Genomic DNA, 23,427 nt, shown 5'->3' on the forward strand with positions numbered 1-23,427 from the left:
CCAGAAGGTTGTTGACTGTGGAGGCTAAGGAGTTCAGAGGCCAAAGCTTCTGCATCTTCAGTTCCACTTCATAAGAAATATCAGCAGAAGGAGATCAGCAAATATCCAGGTTTGAGCTGGCTCAAGCAGGTGAACAGACCTTTGCCACCAGTCTTAAAAAGTCTGAAGATGTAAACAATGGTTATACATTGAACTGGGAAACCATCATTAAACAACTTTTTGTTTCAATGAGTTTCTTTCAAAAATTTGAAACAAAAATGTCATTCTAATTCAAAAACAAATCACAGGCATTAAGGATAAGAATGTAATTTTAAAATAAACAAAATATTTACTAAAAAACCTTTGATAATAAATGAGAATCTCAATTTTGCATCAGTATATTTGAAAATATAGTTTTGAGTACTTATTTGACACTTTTACTTCAGATTTATTTTTCCTGAAGATTTCTAACATAGATAAACGTATACTTCAGCAAAGGGATACTCAGACCAAAAGCTACTCCTGCACTGTACTATATGGTGAAGGGATCAGGCAGATGTTGCACAGTTATTACACAGAAGATATAAATAGAATAGGAAAAACCCCATCGCTGTTTATTCAGCTTGACACAACTGAATGAGGAAAAGTGCATAGCAGAATCTTTTCCATTCAAGTAAATGTCAAGCATAGCATTTCAGTACCACACACTGATTTCATTAGGAAGCTTAGATCCAGAAAAACTCAGAAGTACTTCTCAGACAAATACGATTTTTAGTACTACAATTTCAAATTATTATAAATTCTCTCTATTTCTCCCATCCTCTTGCCTCTCCTTAAACGTTCATATTTTTTACTTGATTTTTTTAGTAAAAAATTAAATCATAAAATGTTCTAGTCATAGCTTTGTCCCCATCCAAAATAATATTGCATTTAGAGACTCCAATTTCTCATGTTTATATTGAAATGCTGCATTTCAACAAAAAATAGACTCACAATAGTGTGACTATTTTATGAAGGACAGATATTCCTTCTGAGAATATCTTCTATGCGGTCTTGAGCTGCTGCAAGACAGTTTGTTTTTCTAAAGCCACCAAAGCAGTATTTACTGAACTAAAAATGAAAGTGCTGCACAGCCCACTGAGAACAGAGGCTACTTTAGATGTCTGATGGTGAGCCATCATGATGGAAATCACGTTCTCTCACAGGTTATTTTTAATCAGAACGAAGGGAGAGACTGATGATCAGTAACAAATTTTTTTGGAAAAACTAGCAGTGAGTCTGTAGTAATGTTGCTATTCCAGACTCAAAAGAATGTAAATATGATTTCCATAGATTTTTTCCTTGATTATGATGACAGAAATTCTAATAGCTTGCCATATGATTATCACATGCACTTACACACAATAATATTTTAACACTAATAAAAACTAAGGAAGCTCTGAGCAGTCCAGGCTGGCTCAAGCCCCCTGAACAGCAGATGGCAGACTTGCAGCTTCACAGATCATTATTAGCTAAACACGCTCATTTAATTTAATTTAATCTTACTTAATTTTAGATACTTCAAATAAATTATACCCTCCTAACACCTATAGGTTTTAGATCTGCATATTTATAGAATAACCACAATATCACACACACAAATGATACATATAATTTGTCATCAGGCTTGCATCCACTAAAACTGGGTGTGAGACCAGCCAGAGAAGCTTTTAGAATTTTTTTTCAAAATATACATAAAATACACTGTAAAATTTTTACCATGATGCACATTAAAATCTCTGTTCAGTGGGCCAGTAAAGGTCCTGTCCAGTGCAAATCCACACCTTTTTTGTTATACAGGTGCCAATGTAAATGCTTCAAGACTGCAGAAAACTGGAGTGTCACAAACTGTCTCAAGAAGGCCAGACTGCAGCTGTGTATGATCCAAGCACTACCAGTTTGTCCTCTGTCCTGCCACAGGCTAATAAATGCCACACCAGCTCAGTTTTCAAATCCACCATGCCTTGTTCCAGACCAGAACTGAGAGGGGAGAGCGGCTGATTAACATCAGTGAAAGCAAACCACGCTGCTTCCCTTTAAATAATGACTCAGGAACATTCGGTCCCTCTCAGGGAGAAACTCTCAAAAAACTGTTCCCTGGTTGAATCTTACTTTTAATTCCTGATCCTCAATCGTTTTAACCCAGCCAGATGGGAATGAAATGGCTGAACTGACTCCCACCATACATAGTAAGTGCCTCACCAAGCACAGCCAGCTGCTCTCCCAGGTCCTTAAGGGGCTCCAGTTGCCAGCTCAGGCTTAGGTGAGCAGCCTGGCTGGCAGTGGGAGAGAAAGCTGTGCAACACCTGTGGGAATTGTGCAGCCCTGAATTTCTGGGATTTATCTATGCAATGTATTTGAACACTATTTTTCACATCTCTGGTGCTGATTACAGCCTCTGCTTATGTTATTTACAAAACAATACCATCAATATTACATCAGAAAGTACAAGTATTCAAAACTGCTCAGGTGCAATAAATATTTTTTAATATAAATCACAGAATGATTAGGTTGGAAGAGACCTTCAAAATCATCAGCCCTTCAGACATCATACACTCCTGTTCAATTCAGCAGCAGAAAAAAAAAAAAAAAAAAAAAAAAGTTCTGGATCTGAATCAAAAAGGATTTGACAGTGCAAATGTTTTTTCTGCCACTCTGGTTAGTAATCAGGCACAAAAATAAGGTACCTATTCCATGTGCTTAGTTGTGATTCTGCAGAGGTTGGAGTCTGGCCCACATCTAGGTCAGAGGAACGCCCCTTCAGCCAAGACAGCAATGATCTCTCAGATTTGCATCATTTCACATTCTGAAGGCTTTCATTCTAACAAATATGCCTTCTGCACGAGCTTGGGTGAGCAGACTCTAGAGATCTCAGCAGAGAGCAGCCAGAGCAGCAGCAGCTGTGCTGAAGGATGTGCAATCCCCCCTGCAAGAACAGCGAGGCTGCAGAGCCCCGCAGCCCTGCTGAACGCCCAGGAACCAACACGCCCGGAGCACAGGACTCAGCCAGCTCCTTACAGGAACAGCAGTTATTACAAGCAAAGACTGTATGCATATATACGTACCCCAAGGGACAAATGGACCCCTTGAGAAACTTTCTGCACGTTCCCCAAAGCCACTGGTGGGCCACTATGAGCCCCTGCTTCTGGGAGACCACGGGGCTGGGCTCCAACCCAGTAAAAATGACTCTGTGTGTATGTGTGTGAACTCTGTGAGCAAATGAGTGCTGTGTGTGAATGGTTATCTCTGAGTCATAATCTCTGAGTCATGCTACTGATAATGGCAGTTGAATTAATCAAAAGTGTTCTAATAGTGTGATCCAAATCTCACCGTCAATCCTCTATGAGTGAAGAGAGAATGTACAACGTGTGTACTTTAAATGAGCAGCAGGAATTTAGGATCACTATTTAAGAAAACAAAACAAAAACCCACATATTTGTAAAGGCTTGGGTAAAGGAACACTTACAAAAGACAACAATTGATGTAATGCCAAGTTCCTGTGTAAACTCTCAAATCATGGCACACACCAAATGGTTCCAGCTGTCAGTCAATCCCCTCTTTGACAGTTCATCGCCTAAATGACTTGTTTTTAGATTTGAAGCCTATGGCCCTACTAGAATAAAGTGGCAGAGAATGATCTAAAATTATCAAGAATATAATCAATTATGACCAAAGATGTGTTTTTTAACCCTTTTAGAAATAATTTCCATGTATCTCATGTGACAAATGGAACATGTGAGATGCTTGTTTTAATTCTCTCTTCAGTGACCATACAAGATCCTTATAGTAATTATGCATTCCATTGAACAACCAAAGCACAAATGCTACCTATCTCCTATTATATCACAGTGCTAATCAACTGCTGGGACAAAGCAATAAATAAATCTTTAGGTTATGCAGGATGCTTCATACTTTTCTGATGACACCTTATGCAAGGTTTTCTATCTCTACAAACTTGTTCTTTGAAAAGGCAATGCAAGTGCATGTCAAGTCACAGTGAAACAGTTCCTTCAGCTCTGTGTACTTTCCCAGATACAGGTGAAGAACAAGATACTTAAAAAATAAATCCTGTCTGAAGATAAAACTGCTTACAGGAGAAGGGCAAAAAAGCAATCTGCACAACTGGAAACAGACTCAAGATTTCTATTATTTCCGCTTGTTAAATATGCAGGGAGGATTCAGAAAGCATTGTGATTATTTTTATGTAATCACTCTCTACTTGTGTTTGTCTGTCTCAAAGGAAAACAACCAAGAATCAGCATGGTCCCTGTTGGTGCCTCAAGCATCCATGGAATGTATTGAAATATTTTTGTCTTTAATATCAGTAGCCCTGCCTTAGTAAACATCTTATGAAGAACTTTACAAATGTATTTTTCTTAGAGGAGAAGGCAATAAGAAGCACCAAAACTTTCTGCTTCCTTTGATTATGACACATTAAAGCTGTCTAGAAATCCAGACAAAGCTTATTTCTCTCTGTGCTAAACCAGAACTAAGCCAACAGTTTCATCTGCTGGGAAATCTGAGAGCCTCTATCAAAGACTCAGGATGCTTAAGTGAAGTCACCGTGTTTCTGTGCATTTTGATGAAAAAACTGAAAGGAGGCAGTGTCACCGTGGTGAAATGCTGCACTAAATTTCTGCATCATATCCTATCTCAACCTCCCTTGATTTAATGTACCAGGACAGTGCAGAGTGCCCTGGGAAGAATGTAAGGTATGTAGTTTGTGCTGGATCACTTAAGAAGAGGTTCTGCTCTCCTCCTTCTCAAGAACCAGCAGCAAGCCAGGATACCTACTGTAGTTTCTAGGACAAAGCACTGTAATTCCAAAAACTGCTGAGATTTTTTTTTCTGGAGGCTTTTTCCAGTAAGATATCAGCAGTTGGTATTTTTTACTTTTTTTGTCACCACTACAAATGTAAGAGGTTTTTAAGCCAAAAGCACAGTGGCACCTACTGTGCAGTATGAGCTACTCTGAAAAGAGACAGGAATTTCTGCTGATTAACAAAGACACACCTCTACAAATCCTAAGACTTCATATTATGTACATTTTGTAGGCTGAGATGAGTAGCTTCCACAAACCAGTGTAACTCAATGTGTAATATGTAAAATATCCATTCACAATACAAGTTTTTTAAAAGTGACAATAAAATTCACTGGAGAATAAACACATTTATTAAAACTTACTCTAATCAGATGCTCTGGAAAACTAAGGAGGAACTCCTTTAACAATGAATTTATTTTTCAAGCAAATTAATTCTTAACACTGGAAAAACAGAGTCTACAGCACTAGCTGAAGTTTCCATGCCAAGTTTTAGAAGAAAAACTTGGCAGCCTTGCTTTGTAACATTTACATCTAAATAAGCATCCATGCCACAGCAACTTGTAAAAACATGATCACAAAAGGGCTTTCTCAGATCTAGAAATACTCTAACTCTTTGAAAGAACTCTAAATCCATTGTTCAGAAACAGCAAAATCACTAAGTTTAAAGTGTAAACTCTGATGCATTGGGATACTGACAAAATATTTACTATAGTTTGTTTTTTTGTAATTGACGCTTCCTAGTGCATACTGGTTTGAGAAGTAATTCAAGCCAATACTATAAAAATGGTATGACTAATTGTCATGAACCAAAACAAGGATGATCAGTTGCATTTATTCCATGTATCTGTAAGCAGAGAGAAACCATCAAAACGCAGTGAAGGAGTTGAGCCCACGGAGCGTGGCTGTGGGACAGGAGGTGCAGCCAAGGCAGACTGCAATGCAGCACACTTGACCAGCATGGAGGTAGATCACTGCATGTGAAATTGAACAGCACCAAAAGCTGGCTGAAAGCACTCACTGCACAGCTTTGCATACACAAAATGAACCAGCAACAGCTAAGGAGTCTAGACTAAGGTCCTACTGCCCTTACCACCCTGGCAGCTCATTACTTATTTGGAAAGGACTGGGTTCAACCCTTCAGGAGACAACAAAGCTGTATTCAAGCTCTGGCCTGTGTGACTCTGCTTGTGAGATTGCTAGAAAATCATAAAAGCAGTGAAATGACCCAGATATTTAGAAACCAATTACATCCCATCTGCAATGGATATGCTGACTTCAGAAAAATAATATTTTATTCCCTAAAGGCAAGCCAACAAGAATCTTAAGCAAATGAAGTGTGTTTTATATAGAAGAAGGTCTTGGTGAAACATAATAATGAAAAATTAAAATTACAATTAGCCAATAAATCATTCAGTTGCTCCTTTTCTTTCTGCACAGGCATAAAGAATTACAGAATAAAGTTTTATTTTCCTCTTTCTAAAAGAGCAAAATCTTAGATTGATGGAATACACTTAATTGCTTATTCAAACTACTGTATTTGTTGGAATTCTGTTGCTGCTTGTATATGGGACGTCAAGCCATTGGTTTTTCAAAAAATTTAACTCAGAAATTTACACTTCTCCAAAAGTAAAAGAGCTTTAAGATTAAAACCCATGAAATTGTGTATACAGAAATGATTAAGAACAGTGAGTAATAATTCCATAAACAAGTCCTCAATATTTCCACCCTTTGTTAAGGCCTTGATACTTTTAAACTAATGCAAATCACTATTAAATTTCAACAGAAATATTGCAGGTTACAGACTTCAACTATTAATTAATAACAAAGAAAAAGTGGGAAATAGTTTGGCACAAAATTAAAGTTTTTACAAATCCTTTCACAAGCACTTTTTAAAGAGTATTTTGAAATTACTAGGAAAACATCATGGCCAAAAGAAGGTGGCTTTTCATTGTGCTGAAATTTGTGTCTTGCATACTATGTCACAAGAGAAGCCATACAACAGCAGAGCATAAAAGAGTAAACATATTATTAACAAAATAGTTCTGTGGATGTTGCTTGCATTTTTATTTAATTGTTTTATTTTTACCTTTATTGAAGAAGCTGCATAGAGCATGTCCTCAAGACTGAAATGGCAACACTGGTTGAGGTATTCCTGACAAAATTCTTGAATCAACTGTAGATTATACAGGCTGTCAGCCAAAGACATTGTATCTTTCAAACAAATATCTAAAAAGGAAGAAAATAAGCAAAGATTACATACAACTACAGGTTTGCAAAAAAGTGCTTTTTGGGTTTTACAGATTCAGGAGCATTTACTGAATAATTTTAGACATAATTCTGCCCCACCCCTCCCCACCAGAGACTTATTTTTCTAATTCAGAAACGAAAGAAATTATAAATTTACGTTTTATCTTTGCATTTCTAAATATTTAGATATTTTTGTAAAAATTAATTTTGTTTTTCACTGTTGGGAAGTTTTGCCTTTTGTGAAAATGTTGTTCTGTCACCCCAACTATTATAGATATATATATATATAACATTTTGTAATGAAAAAATGTTTAATCACTAGTTTTTTTTTATAATTAGATTTTCTATAGAGCAATGGCAGTAAGAAATAGACACGTTTTTGCATACATTTCTCTGTTCTTTGTCTTTAAACAAGAACACATTTTAGCCTCAACAAGCCTGAATCTTCACAAAAGACCAGCCTGGTCTTAGGTATTTGTGTTTGTGGCTTGATATGTTTGAGATGAGATTTTCCAAGGAGCTGAAGGCTTTTACATGAGTTATCGCTCTCTGGAAGTGCTATTTAAAGACAAGGAAGTGGTGGCTGTGAACAGACTTGTGTAGTTACACCGTATTCTCTGACTAGTACTTCAGCCCAGATAGTCTCTGCTGTCTTTTTCTAACTGCTTCTTGGAAAGGTAAGTAGAAATAATAAGTCACATTAAAAGAAAATAGTCCTCTTCAAAAATGGACTGAAGAAAAGAATTAAATATACTTCCAGAGCATGCATCAGATTTTATTCCTAAAGCAACAATGCATGACAGAACTCCACATAAGTTTTGAACTGTTAAGGTTAAAAGGTCTCTCCATAAAAGGAATCTACTTTGATGCCAGGATAAGGATTCCCACACACTGAAGAAAATCAGACATAGTTCATAATTCCAAATCCACAGATGATGATCAACAGGGAAAAATGTTTGACTAAACTGACTGAAATGAGATTAAATTCAGGAATGCAAAATGTGAAGTCATACATTTGAATCTAATAAAATTCTAATGTGATTCACTGACTGAAGGTGATGTGGAGCAGGGAGTTATCAGGTATTAGCCAGTGTAAACATGTGTGCCTTTGGCATCATGCAGCTATGGAAAAAACAAACACAATGCTAAAACGTCTCAGAAAATTCATTTCCAGCAGTGACAGAGGAGCACTAAACAAAGCAGGAATGGGATGTCAGACTGGATTTTTCTGTATGATTACGACCCTCTACAGTCAAGAACAGTAAACCCAAACTAAACAAGTTGCAGAAGAAGACTATTGAGGATACCAATGAGAATGGAAATCCACTTCAGCAAGGGAGACTGAAAAGCCTGGTTCAGTAGCCTGGGCTAAACCAACAGGAAGAAAACCAATCAAAAATGTGAACATCAGATTAGAAACAATTCAAACCAAAGGATAATGCTGCAGGAACAATAAAGGCATGTAAGGTTATGTAAAAACCAAGAACAGGTTGGTAAAAACCAAGAATGAAATTTAAAATAATGTAAAAAAAAAGAAACAGTGGGTAAGAAGAGTACAGATTTTCAACAGTTTGACAATTTTAAGTTAGAACAAGATAAATTCAGGAAAGGAATTATATAATTTTGTACAATAGTCAACTTCTTGACTCAATGGGATCCTTTCTAGTTCTGTATTCCTTCAAGGAAACCTAGATTTGAAAGTGAAATGAAGACTTAATGAGAAGAATTTATCTATTTCAGACTACAGAGAACCCTAGAATTCCTTTTTCTTTTTTGTTAATGCATTTTTAAGCATTTTTGCATAGGTATTTTTATTACCTCCCTTCCTCAGTTTCAGTACAGAACCAAATCTCAGTAAAATTCAACATGCATCAAAAACTGTATTACCTAAGTACAGGGAAGATGAGCAAAATCTTATTAAAGTGTTTCCAGTTGCTTTGGAATACCTTTGAATTTACTTCTGAGACAATGACATGCACATTTGTATCTTTAGGGAAGATGATGTCAGGACACCTAAGAAGGATATTAAAACTGAAGTTCCAAAGATGCCATGTGCCTTGCCCTGTTCAAAGGCAGGTGCTGGAGGAAGGTGCTGGTCACGCAAGGCACACAAGACCTTGCAGAGTGTCGGTGTTCTCAGCCATGCTGGAACAGGACAGAGGCACCAGGTGTTACCACAGTCAATACCACCCAAGTTCTAACTCTTCCCTAATCACATATAATAGCATGCATTTGGCTGCAATGTTTATGGAAATTGAAAGTTCCATTTATCAAAATTCTCAAGCTGCAGAAGAAAGGTGAATGAATGCATCTTTGTGCCTTTCATCTTCAATGCCTCCTGTGCTGGAAGCTCCCTATAAAGTGGTTGTGAATATGAATTCCAGATTTCAGTCCTTAGCAAGCTCTAAACCCTTCTTCATATTCCTGTATTTCTCAGGATGTTTCTGTCTAAGTGTTCCCACGACATCAAAGGTATCATAGAAAGAACACAGGCAGAAAATGATGGGTGTTAGCTGCCAAGACATTCTACAGCTCCTAGTTGCCAAGAGGAAGGTATAACTTTACCAGGCTTCTGAGCAAAAGAATGAGATGAAGCTGCTCATCATCACAGACAATTGCTATTATAGAACAGCATGACACCAATACGTTCGACACAACACATTTTTGATTACTCTATAAATGATCCAGGTAGGTCTCAGATGAACTAAAAGCCCAGAATACAGAGCAACTATTTGCCATGCAGTGAAGCTATGCAGAGCCTAGCTCTAAACTCCTCAGTTTTATATCTGTAACTGCTCAGATGCACAAAAAGCACTTATGCAGCTTCAAGAGTAAGAGTTTTGCAGGTAGTTTCACATATGTTTATTTTAGTGTGGCAACATAAAAGCAAGCACACCAGGGAAGGACATCTGGCCTCCTTTTATTTAAATGTAAAAAGAAATAGGCGCAAAGTTTATATTAAACCACCACAGTCAAATGATGCCTGCTGTGTACTGCATTTAAGCACCTTCCTTCACACAGTTCTCAAACACAAACATTGAAACTTTTGTGGCCACGTATACAAGTTAAGAGACGCGCCAGACATACCCTCCAGTTTTATGACATCTGGACAGTAGAAGTGGATCAGGGCTGCTAGAGCACAACCATCTGTACCATCCTTCAGCAGATTCTCCACCAGTGGAATGCAGGGCAGCTGTTTCAGCAACGTTTGTTCCTTCCGATAACGAGCCTACGATTCGAAATGGAGAAATTTAGAGAAACAAAGGCTCTGAAACAGATGAAGAAACACAGACATACTGTGGGTTCTACACTGTTAGTGAAAAAGCAGTATTCAAGAAATAGCTGAATATTCTCAGTATTCTATTTCCTAAAACTATTCATGTCATGCTACATTTTGAACAGGATAATATAATATCTAATATTCTAATATCTAATAATTATCTTAATAATATCTAAGAGGAAAGGAACAATGCTAACACTGAGCTTAGCCCTCAAAACTACCAAGTTCTGATGATCTCTCTATAGCACACTAAACTAAATAACATTCTATACCTTAATTAAAATGTAACACTCATTATTATACAATCAAAAATGATCTGTGTGCAAACACAGTGAGACAAATCCTTAGTTACTGCAACTTCAGTTTACTGCCGAGTCACATGACTCTGAAGTTAACACACCTAAGTATCTTGCCCAAAATCTTACTCATATAACTGGCTTAATGACAAATTCAGAAACAAGGAAATCTGCATTTGATCAACTCCATTTTTATTGCTAGTATGTGTAAGCAGTCATAAACATAGAGAAATATTAATGGTCAACACTTATGACCATGCAGTGACCCAGTAAGAAATGGAAGTACTTAAAAAATCCAGTCAGCATATAAAGAGATCCTTAGGTTACAGTATTGATACAGCATTTATCTGCTGTGAATATATTTTCAATGGGTTTAGGGTGTTTTTTGTGATAAGAGAGGAGGGCTTACTGAAAAAATGGACTTAACATCATTCCTGGTTTTTTTCACTTCTTCCTGGGAAAACAAATGGAGGTGGAAGAAAGTGGTATAGATTTTAATTTGTTAGTATTATTTACCAAGACCTTTTTAAAACAGTAGTGAAGGGTTATGGCTGTATTCATACCACAGAACTACCTATGAGCAGTAGAGTGTTTCTGAGTTAATCTTATGCTATTTAAATGCATCCCTACACACTGAACTGCAAGTCTCCCTGCAGGGACTCTCAGAAGTCTTTGTGGAAATCACTCTTCCCAGCCAGGCTAAAACTGACCGTTCCTACCTCCTACCCTCCACCTTTTGGCTGTGCTGGAGCAATTACTGATGGGACTGTACCAAAACCATCGATCCAGCTATTGCAACTCTCTCCTCCTGTGTTTCTGCAGTGACTGAGTGCATGAGCAGGGACGGAGGTTTTATGGAGGGGTAGAAGTGTTTAAGCCAACTGTGCATGCAAAAAGGTCTGTGGAACCACAGACTAACCCTGAGGGCTGTACTTACTGTCACTGGAGTTCTGTCAAGGATCACATGGCATTATTTTAGTGAATGTCAGTGTCCCCTAACTGGCCTAAGAACTAAAAGCCTAGTCTGGCAACAGCAGCCACATCAGTTCTAGAAAAATAAAGAGCTTGTGCTTGGCCCAGAGAACTTATACTTCAACCAATTAATATTTTAAAAAACCCCTGAGACTTAGTTGTTACTTCATGCTTTTAGTGTAGTCATATTTGTGTGCCAAATACGCTTTATAAAAATGAAAATCCCATTTTTGTGTGCTAGAGGAAACATTAACACCAAACAAAAATCATGTTCCTGTTATGCATTATTAATATTCTTTTCTTCATGTTCTTAATGCTCCCTAGTATCTCTAATGAAATAGGCCAATTATAATTGCAGTGAAAGTTTAATCTCTCTCACTCTATGGCAGTGACCCACTATGATGAAAATGCTCTAAGTTTCAAATTCCGTCTTATTATGTCCATGTATGTCCTCCTCAACATGACTGAAATTAAGTCTATGAAATACCACAATTTAATTATGATTAAGCATCAATAATGGTAACAGATGCGGATGGACTGAACATCATGATTCTACAAGCTCTGGTTAATTCATGTCTTCTTTTGAATATTATCTTTTAATGGAGGATTCAAACACATTTCAAATTGACAATATAGTGGTGCTGCACAGTAAATCCTGTGAAAAAGTACACTGCACTTTGATGATGCCTTCACTGGCCTCATGAACAGTGCCCATCCATGCTAGGAACTGTGTCATATCTTTGAAGTGGACATAGAGGATTTAAGTCATTGTAGAGAATGCCAGGCACATCACTTCAGGAAAGATAAACTCATATAACCTGATCTGCCAGGTTCATTACTGTATAGCAGGCATCATGTTTCAATTTGGTTGAAAAGATAAAAGAAGTTGTACTGAAAAAATCAAAGACACTGGTAATTGCACTGCATTTTAAATAAACTTCCATTTGAAGAAACTCTTCTCATCAGCTGCAGTGTTTGCTACTAAATATATATATATATATATGCAGTAATGCAAAAGATGAACTTCTACATTATAAAGCTCTAGAGCTAATTGAAATATAAATGCTAGTACAGGCATCTTGTTTCTGAGATCCTAAACCATCCTGATTTAGCATCTTTGAGCTTATTCCACTTAACCTAGTCTAGGTATAGTCAAGACACTTGCCTAGGAACAAGGACAGCTAAAGATGAACCAACAGCACACCAGCTACTCTGTCATAAGTGCTTGTGTGTATTCAGAGCTGATCATTAACAATGAATGCTCTTACACATTTACCATACAGTAGATAACATGTTGTAAATGTACTTCAGAGTTTTTAGCTGCCTCTGTGCTCAGGAATATCTGTCACTATGAAACGTGCTCTATTCTAAAGGGGAGAGACAGAAGACTGGCTCAAGTGATAGAGCAGCCTGAGTATTATCAGTAGCACTTGAGGTTTAACTGCATCTCTACTGCACTAACAACATAAAGTAACATAAATACCACTAATTCAAGTTGTTTACAGATAACTGGCAGGCAAACTGGAGTTAGCTTCTCAACAGATGGAGTATTTTAGAGTTGAATATGATTTTTATGCAAAGGAAGACTCTCACTAGTAAGCCACCACCATAGACAAAAGCAGAACACAGACATTCTGAAACTGTTTTCAAGTAGCCTTACTTTGACAAAATAAGACAAAAAACATTGTGATATCATGTTATATTTTTTATATAATCTTATATTTTTTCTGCATTATTCCCTCCAATTAGTTACACTCGCTTAACTCCAAAACAAAGTTCATGGGCTGTACTGTGAAGAGCAGAGTATCTGTGTGTGTGTCACAAATGTAATAGATACCTTTAGAGAGCAATTGCCCACAGAGACTGTCAGGAGTCTGAACACTGCTCAGGCTGCTGGAGACAGTACCTTTAAACTACTTTTCCAGACACAGAGTAATTTTTCTTGTTGCCTACATGCATCTGCCTTGTTATTTTCAATTTCTTTTGCAATGTAAGAACAGGGTTTCACTAGTTATGGCAACGAACATCTGAGGGACTGCTAGATCAATTATTTGGTAATCTTTAGAGCAATGACAAATGGGAATCAGTTCTTTGGAATTCAGATCAGAAGTAAATGCAATTCTGTATATAGCTTAAGAGCTGTTCTCAGACAAACTTTGCCGAATAAACAACCTGAATGCACATCAAGTGTGAATTCCTACATGATAGAGGAAAGTAATGATAACCCCAAGGTGACACAGCACAGAGAAAACAAACTTTATATTATTGCAGATAGGAAAAAATAATTTTTATTACTTTTAGTGAAATTATAGTCTCACTAAAAGTAGGTTGCTTTGGGTCATTTTGTGTGGGGAGAGATTAACAGCAGTCTTAAATCAGCTGAAAAAATTGGGAACTCTAGATGAATGGTGTAATGATTGCATATGCTTAGAATAAATAAGATTTCAGATTGCATGTAGCATCAACAATCAAAAGCTCCTTCTGCAAGTCTCTTTTTAGAAGGCAACTGGCACCAAATAGCATGTATTTACTAAAAGTTTATGAAAAAGTAATTTATAAATGTTCAATGGACATGAATTAATAACAGGTAGCACTGCCTTGTACAAACCCACTGACTGCTTGAAAAGTAATTCCTTATCCAGCATCATATCTCACATTTCTTTTGCACAGATTACCTTGCAAAACAGGCTTCTGCAGGTATGCACTCCTTTGCAGGGCAATCTCTTATAAAATTATCTCATACAGATAAATGAAATGAATGATCAGACAAGCATGACATGGACAAAGCCATTCCCAAAATAAGCAGTTTGATCAAAGTGAAGCAGTTGGGCAAACTTACAGGAACCAGTTTCCAAAACCATTTGGTAGGAGACTTCAGAGGAAGCAGTAGGAAAAAAGGACAAAAGCAAAAAGCAAAGGAAAAAAAAAAAAAAAAAGGAACATTTTATCAGATTTCATAAATTACTTTTATAAAGCAATTTAATTTTCTTTAACATTCTCAGTTTTGTATAACAGTGAGTTATAATTTAATGGCAAGCATAAGTGCATGGTAACCTCTGCATATTGAGCTAATTAGTAGCAATAACACTGGAGAAATATGTCTGCACTCTTTGTAAATCAACATTATAATTTTCCCACATGAACAGCTAAGATTGTCAGATCAATGCAGTTTTATGAAACGCTTTCACACATCTAATTGTACTCTACATATGCAATCTGACTGAAGAATTCATTTGAGACTTGAAGTCATGATATCACAAGTATCAAAATGAACTCCAGCAGCACACATGGGGAAGCAGGGAAGCTAAAGCAATGAAGAAAGGGATGAACACACTGTAGTACAGTACACCCAACTGCAGGGAAGCTTGCGTTAGTTTCTTCAAGCCAAACAGTAACATTCAACAATATTTTTAAACAATCATATGACAGTTTTCAGACAACAAGAGGTACAGGCAGTTATATTTTTACAATGACAAATCACATTAGCATCAGCTGCATGATGTGCAATGACCTGAAATGTAGATGGAGTTTTGACTACTGGCAGAGGAACTATCAGAACTAATACACAAACTCCTACACAATCAAAAAAATACTAATCTGAAGCACACTGATTTTTTTCTACTCTGGCACAATACTTCTAGTATTAAGAATAAAAATATTATGTACCAGTACTATAAATACAGACAGAAAATGTCACCACTCCATTGATTTCATTGTAGAAAAATAAAAATCAAACCCACTACCAAAGTGCAGGCAACAATTTATTTTGTTTTTAATGAAGATAAATATTTTCTGGGAATGGTAAAAAATGCATTTTAAAACTACCATGGAACAAACTGCTAAGGAACCTTATTATTTTATGTAATTAAAATATTGTGCTTCTACAAAACCTTGCAAAACAGGCTTCTTGAAAACAACTGTAGTAATGATACAGAGCTTTTATGGAAAAAGCTATTGTGCACTAATGGGCGTGCAGTAGTAACACAAGTTATTCTCAACGTCCTTCTCCTCCATTTCACTGGATTGTAGCAGGAAAGAATCCCAAAGGCACTTAGAAGAAACCATCTACAAGATGCATGCCAGTGTGTGGCTCTGGACATTTGTCACACCCTTTACACAGGATTCAGTTTCTCATAATCTCACTGAAGAAGAATCAGTGTATAGAAAACCATGGAAATTTGAAAACAAATTATCTTAATTTTCAACTGCAATCAGGAATCCTAAACCCTATCATAAAGCAAGGTTTTGGCTAAACTGGCTGAGATCAGACCCAGGCTGCTTATTATTCTATTTAACACTGACAGGAACATTGTTCTTGCATTTATCAAAGTGCAGTGTATTTCAGACCTGGACTCAAAAAGTCTACCAATGTCTATTTAATGCTAGGCTGAAGAAACACTCTTTGCAAAAAAGCACACATTCGTTTCAATTCCAAAGACCAGCTCTCCCTAACAGTAACTCAAAACTAGTAATCCAATATATATTTTTAGTTATTCATCTGGTTGACACTGTGATTGTGATGACTATGAATATGCTTCAAAGGGGTGAAAGACTTAAAATTTAAATTAAACACACCGTAAGATTTATAAGTATACATTTTCTATAAAGGAATAGAGATTCAAAAAAGCTGAAGTCTCTTGGACAACCTGGGAATTCAGTAGCTGTTGAACTGTCACTTCAGATCAGCAAGAATAAACTTTTTTGCCCTGGAACTTCAAAAGAATCAGCCACTATGAAACAAACTAAGCAGAGAATCCTGGCTGACTTCTTCCCAATGTTTAAAACAACAACAACAAAACCAAACTAGTAATCCACAAAACAACCAACCAACAAAAAAAGGTGAAAGAACAAAATAGTCCCTCAGGTTGAGAGCCTATGGCTTTACATGATGATTTTTTATCCCCCTAATAAAAAGTTTGAAACATGGCTATGATAAATTTATTTCCACATAAACTCATCTTATGATGCCAAAACACGATAGCCATGCCTTTCATTAACTGCTTGTTTCTGCTACCTTCCTTGCACCATCACTTGTGCTCATGCAGCTGTGCACTGATTGAATCAAGAAGCTGACTCTGCTGCAAACTTTTCTTCTTGATAGGTTAGCTTTTGGTAGCAGTGTGGATTTATGAAACATTAAATTCTAGTGAAAAGTGGAACTACAGTGTTAGTGTTTTACCTTCACACAAGAGGTTGCACTGTTTAAACTGATCTTACAGAAAGTTTGAAGAACTTACTTCAATGAAGTTACATTTGTTTCTCTCATAGGATTTGCATTTGACTTAAATCTGTTAAGACTGATTCAGTCTAAGCCACAGAAGCAGACAGAAGAACAACATGTTTTTGGGAAAGCTCCAACCACATTGAAAACCAGCAATTTAACCAGTGCAACTGTACATTCACTACTTATTATTCAGTGGAAGCCTGAAAATCAAAGCTATTTACTACAAAACTCGAAATCCTACTTCTGAAAAGAGATGCAGACTCTACCAGAAAAAGATGAGGTTACCACAAATCACCAGCTGATCAAGGTCCACAGAGGACTACCTGGAACTAAAAATCATACACACACCTTCCTCTCTTATCTTCTACAGACAGCTAGTAGCAGAAGACAGGGAAAGAAAACAAAAGCAACCTCATAATCTGTTAATACTGATTTTATCTATCCAGACATAGAAAACAGGTATATCTTATAATTTGTAGTATCCAATAATCTGTATTTTATGTTTAAACCTTTTGTAAATGTAGAAATTTACTCTTTGTTGCAAAAGATTCACCACAGTTCTATAACAGCACAGTAACACAGTTTGGCAGGCTTGAGGACAACTCTGACATTATTTTTCACAACTGATTAATTTATAAATATGCGACCGTAGGAAATTATGAAATTATTTTAAAATTTACATGTTAACTTTCTTTCACCTTATAGGTACCTAATTTTCCTGCTTCTTGGCCAGAAATTAAACCTAAAGAAGAGCTTTCCCTGTTGGCTAAAATTATGTATTCTTCCCATGTTTTGCTTGGCCATCTCTAATCAGAAGGGACATTCAGAATTTAAATTTAGTTCAGGTTCAAGACCTGACCATACCTTGGAAACCCTGAAATTTAAATAAACAAAAGGTTTTGTCTAGAAAAGGGAGATAGCAAAGATTCTTCAATTTTCATATGGAGTTCACCATTTGAACTGCTAAATGCCTTGGTAACATGGAGAACACAAATTAAAAAGCCCCAGGCTGAAAATAATGGTGGAAGACAGAAAAGCTGAACAATGGATAATTCCAGTTCCCCTTCATGCTAAGTTTTAAAAAACAAATAGAAGCAGCAGTTAGAAATTTTAAAACATCAAAGAAAGAAAATAATTCAGATACTAATAATTAAGCTACAACTGTAATATGAGCATAGAAAATGCTAAACATATATATACAAGCATAATTTAATTTTTCCAAAAAATGGAAAATCATGTAGTAGGGCTTTAGTTAATACAAAGGCAGAATTTAATTCACCCCTAATCATTTTTTAAAATCTAAGAATACCTATTGTTACTAATAATTAAGGTCAAGCACAGCATGCAATGAAAAATTATGCATGTATTTCAACAAGGCCCAAACTTGGCACAGGAATTCAGCTACAGTTATTTCACAGCTTTGCTGAGTGCAGAGGTAAGGCCAATGCCACCAGTGGTTCTGTGCTTTTAAAGGAGGAATACATGATGCAATGTGGAGACAGATAATCACTGTAAAACACCTGGGCATCTGGGAATGAGCACTAAGAGATGCTTGACAGGAGCCACATGATAATTTAACAGAAACTCCTGTTAAAAATGCTGATGAACTTGATGCGATGGACTCATCCAATGCATCTGCATTAGTTTTCCTTGTAAAGCCAGCATTCAGTACGATCCTCAGTTAAGAAATTCAGGGTTTAGTTGGGATGTTTCATGTGTTTCTAAACCTCAGATGTTTGCCTGCATGCAGTGACCACTACCTTTAGGAAGACTAAGTGGAAACTTGGGAAATACTGTGAGACATATGACTAAAAGAAAAGCTGAGATATCAGAGCAGTAAATTAACCATCAGTTGAACAGTTTCTCAAAGAAAACCTGGAGTTAAATAATCCTCAACCCCCAAGCACAGAATACCTTACTTGACAACGTATTCATGCAGCTGAATCCCTAGTGAGGCAAAAAACATAACATACCTGGGAGAATAGCATCAAAAATTCAGTGTACAGAAGAGAGGGCTTTAAATATACATTTTTTCAATGATATGGCAACTGTTGCAAGATCTTGCTATTTTGCCAATGCATTTGTACTCTGGCCAACAAAACCTGGCTCTTGTGTTCTGTTACAGCTTCACAATTCATCTAAAACACCACAATACCATTTCTCAGGTAAATGTGTTATTCCCCTGAGTCCATTTATGGCATCAGTTACAGACTACATAAATCTTTCAATAATTGATTTTAAAATGTTGACAATGAAGATAATTTACAAACTAAAAATTTTATCCTTTTACTCCTAATATAAGTTTCAAAAAAAGTGAAAATAATATTACTGAAGTTTTACAAATACAGATAATTTTATAGAACTGCTCTGATAATAGTTTTAACTTTTATATATATTTGTTTATCATACTAAGACTCTCATACAGTTTTGATTTTCAAAATTGTTCTCATCTTTCCAAGTGACCTACAAACCACATAAAACATCCTACTATTATCTTCAGGAGAAAGAAAATCCACTAGAGGACAGAGGAACACAGGTTATCTCCCTGTCGTCTGTTTATTTTCTTTTATCTAAATTTGAGCAATGAACTTGCCAAGGACATCTTATTCTCCAGATTTCTATGCTAGCGTCACTACTGAACACAGTTTAAATTTTCCATGGCAGGCTTTATGCACCAGGGTCACACTATTATTGTAAGAACCATTTTCTTTTGCTGAGTCACATTAGCTTTCACTGGTATTCCTTATATTAAAAAACTCCTACAAATGCAAAGATATTCACTACACTCATGTTTTTGGAAGCTGAGCATCAAATCCAGGCTGCTAACCTGCCAGTCCCTCAGAGCAGCACTGAAAAGGAGGCAGCAGCTTAGGTGAGAACAGGCCAAGCTGGGAAGGAGGATTACAGCCTTGCAGCAGCTTGGAAATCTGCTCTGCATTCATGGGCAGGGATAATACCAAAAGGTGTTCAGACTGATTACCAATTCTTCAGTAACAGTTATATCACAACAGGGTAAAAGATCTTTCTGAAGCAAGGAATTTTACATACTCTGGAACTGTCTGCTATCCCTATGTATTTTGATGGGCATATAATGCTACTTAATTAACTGGGCTCTGCAAACAAAAGAAAAAAATCCTGTTAGGAAAAGGAATCAAACATAATCTGGTTTTATTGTATAGATAATAAAACCTGTAACCAACCAGTATCTAGGATCATAGCCAGAGCAATCCTTCCCATGATATCACATACAGATCTCTCTTTTGACGTTAATGTAATACATAAGGAAAAAAAAATATTAAAAACCATGTAAAAAAGACAATTCTGGTCTTTTTCACATCAGATCTGTCGGTATTTTAATTCACTCAAAAGTAGTCATTATTCTTAAATTCCTTAACACTAATGTAACAGATGTTTCCCTGCTAACAAAGATTTATTTGTCAGAAAGGACAACTGGCTATAAAAAGTGCAACTCTACTAGTTTTATTTTTAAATGTGCATTTTCATGAAAGTGATAAAACTAATAACGAAATGAATACTACAGGTTTGCTTTCTTTAACAAGCAGTTAAAAGCTCAATGCCTGCAATGTCTGTTCATGGATAAATGCTTATTCTTCCTTGAAATATTTTAACTCCTCCACCTACCTTTTGGCCTCCTGCAGATTCTGCACTGTGATGCTCTTTTAGTTTTTGTTCCTGCTCCATGATGTCTTTCAAATGTTCATTTACCTAGAGACAAAATAGTTCATTCAGTTGTCTGTTCTAAGAAACAAGTCACAGAAATTAGAAGTTCTTCAAAATGTCTAAAAATCATGAACATAGAACTAAAGAGATAAACCAAGTATTTCAGACTATAGCCCTGAAGCAAATGTCAGTCTTGGATGATGTCTAAGGTCACTGCTTGTTAGCTTTACATTGTACAAACTAACCTTTCCCTTATTATGCTCAGTCACATTTGATTAGCAGGGTATCCTTGTCACTTGATTTGATTATGCAGTGAAGGTAGATCACTTCAAGCAAGATGTGTTCAAACAAACAGAATACCTTTGGGTTTAAATCATGACAAAGTACACAATGAGATGACAACTTATCAAGAACCAAAAAGAGACCCTTGAGCGGGCACTGTGGCATCTCCACATGACAGTGACACCTGAGATGTCATATGTAGTATATACTCCAGCATTAATTTAGACTTCCCATTTATTTGGTTCACACATGTTTAACTTATTTCTGAAAACCTTTCTTTTTAAATTGCATAAACAGCAGATGTAGGAACAGTCTGTATCAGAACAGTCCTGATATACCTACAAACACAAATACATATCCTAGCCTCTCATCTCTAATTGAATCACACAGATAACAAAGAAAACCCCAGCTTGCTTTTCCAGCACTCATACCTTGTTTATCCAGTACATGATAGCATCCTCAATGTCATAGGGTACCTCTGTAGCTTGGAAGAAGGTTGAGTACTGCTGAGTGCATGCGATGACTTTCTCGACGCTGACCATCTCCACAGTGTAAGCCATCATGAGGGTGTCGATCATGGCCATGTGAGCACTCTACAGTGACAAACACCAGCCCCTGATTAGTATGCAAATCAACACGTCTTTCTTATGTACTGCTTCTGAACACAGCCACATACATGGAAAGACCAAAACTGTGAATAAGTTTTCTGTCTGGTTGTCAGTTTTAAATAAAAAGCAAATGAAAACAAATATTACATACTTGGGAACACAGATTAAATTGCAAATTAAAATAACTTCTGTAAAAAAATAACACCAAACTTAAAGAAATAAAAGTGAACAGAATAAGCAAGTTTAATGAATGATTCAAACATCACATCACTTTTAACAGAGCTGAAGAGATCTTTTAAATTTGTCACCATAGTAAAACCAAACTCCCTGCCTGATCAATGTTATTTGTACTGGAAAGAAAAGCTGAAACTTGGGGATTGCTAAACAATCTTCATCATAATGAAAACGCTGCATTAATACGTGGAAGTTCATCTATAGTTAAAGTCCTAATCCAGGAAGAAGGCATGATTATACTAATCTTTAGTAAAACCTAACAAAATGATAGAAAAACATCTCTTTTTCTTCTAGTAAACCAGTTATATTATGCAGATGCAATGTAGGTGCCACAGCTATGGGTATTCAACTAGGTTTAAAACAATATATCTTCTGTATAAAAGAGGAGGTACATTTCTTCTGGCGTTATATATTGAAAGATGATGGCTATTTCATAGTTTGTAATAGTTCAAAATAAGCAAAGAAACCCCCCCAAAGCTCAACAATAACAAAAAAAAAGAGGATAACAACCAGGATTTACATTAGATTCTTGTGATTGAATAACAAAATAGTGGCTTTTAGAGGCAATGCCTACAGCTAAACACATTTCCTTCTGCTTCATGATAAGAAAAACAGAAACAGCTTTCTAAGTATTAAGCAAGATTTCCCATGGATCAGAACAATTTCCAAAGACAGTATTTTTAAAACACTGTCTTTAAACACAGCTCACAATGCAAACAAAGATCCCCAACACTTGTTAACACCACCACTTCAATACTATAAAAAATATTCATATAAACATCTCACAAGGTAGCTGTAACAGCCATGGTAACAGCAATGAACAACATGAGTCACACAGCAATATGCTCTAATCATCACAGCTAAGGCAGTTCCTGCACATCACTTATTCCAGAATTCCCAGCAGGAAAAAGAACAGATCCAGACTCTGTGCTGCTCTTAGTGTTTGTGTCACCAGTGAAAGTGATCATGCTGACCTCAGAAGCAGGAAGCAGCACGTACTGCTTTCTTAAAAGCAGTTAATTTGCTTTGTTTCACAAAAAAGGCAAACTACACTTATAAGATATTCACAAAACTGAAGTTGACAGCCAACCTTCCTGGGACAAGCTTGGGTATGGCCTGAGAGCCCTGTCTGCCACAGAGTCCATCTCTGCTCCCAGCAGCAGCAGCAGCACAGCTGGGCAAGGAACCAGCACCTCCTCACTGCTGCCATCAGTGACAGACTAAGTTTGAATAAACTCCTTCTACCAGCATTTTTATGCCTTAGGAGCTTATCTACACACCTTTATGGACAAACACTGATACAAGCTCCTAGGTGAAGAAGGAAAGTGCTGGGCAGCTGAATCTTGCCACTCAAAGTATTTCAGAAGGGAAAGGGTATTGCCTGTGTGCAGCCTCATGAGGAGCCTGCAGCCCAGTGTGCAGAGCAGAGGGAGGTACAAATCAAGTATCACACAAACTGTGAGTACAGCCCCCCAGATCCTTGTGGGGGATTGCAGAGCCTGGGACAGCCATACAAACACATGCAGTTCTGGTAGGAGCTCCCAGCAGATTGGTGAAAGGTTGTTTAGCACTTGTAACACACAGCAAAGAGAAGATTTGGATCATCTCTGACACCCAGGGTCACTGCTCTAATAATATTTCCTTGCTACATCTTGCCTAGTCTGAATGGCATCTAGGTTAAAACCTTGTTCTATTTTCAGACTGTTTTCAGAACCTCCCCCCCCAAAATAAAAACGAGAAATTAAAACAGCAAGAAAATGCTG

At 36.7% G+C, this 23,427-nt stretch overlaps 1 protein-coding gene across 4 annotated transcripts in view; it reads right to left on the reverse strand.

Annotated features, from left to right (window-relative positions):
• Positions 1 to 23,427, reverse strand: part of CAMSAP2 (calmodulin regulated spectrin associated protein family member 2) — an 81,265-nt gene that overhangs the window by 19,786 nt on the left and 38,052 nt on the right. For 2 of the 4 annotated variants that reach the window (XM_041479586.1, XM_041479585.1), the window contains exons 3-7: positions 21,254 to 21,415; positions 20,502 to 20,585; positions 14,475 to 14,507; positions 10,175 to 10,316; positions 6,927 to 7,066 (exon numbers count right to left, since the gene is read on the reverse strand). In XM_041479586.1, coding sequence (XP_041335520.1) covers positions 6,927 to 7,066; positions 10,175 to 10,316; positions 14,475 to 14,507; positions 20,502 to 20,585; positions 21,254 to 21,415 — 561 coding nt within the window. The remainder of the gene's footprint in view (positions 1 to 6,926; positions 7,067 to 10,174; positions 10,317 to 14,474; positions 14,508 to 20,501; positions 20,586 to 21,253; positions 21,416 to 23,427) is intronic. The other 2 variants (XM_041479588.1, XM_041479587.1) reach the window with 1 other exon arrangement.

The sequence above is a fragment of the Pyrgilauda ruficollis genome, unplaced genomic scaffold (assembly GCF_017590135.1).
Source record: "Pyrgilauda ruficollis isolate IOZ18807 unplaced genomic scaffold, ASM1759013v1 scaffold49, whole genome shotgun sequence".
In the NCBI taxonomy this organism is placed as follows: domain Eukaryota; kingdom Metazoa; phylum Chordata; class Aves; order Passeriformes; family Passeridae; genus Pyrgilauda; species Pyrgilauda ruficollis.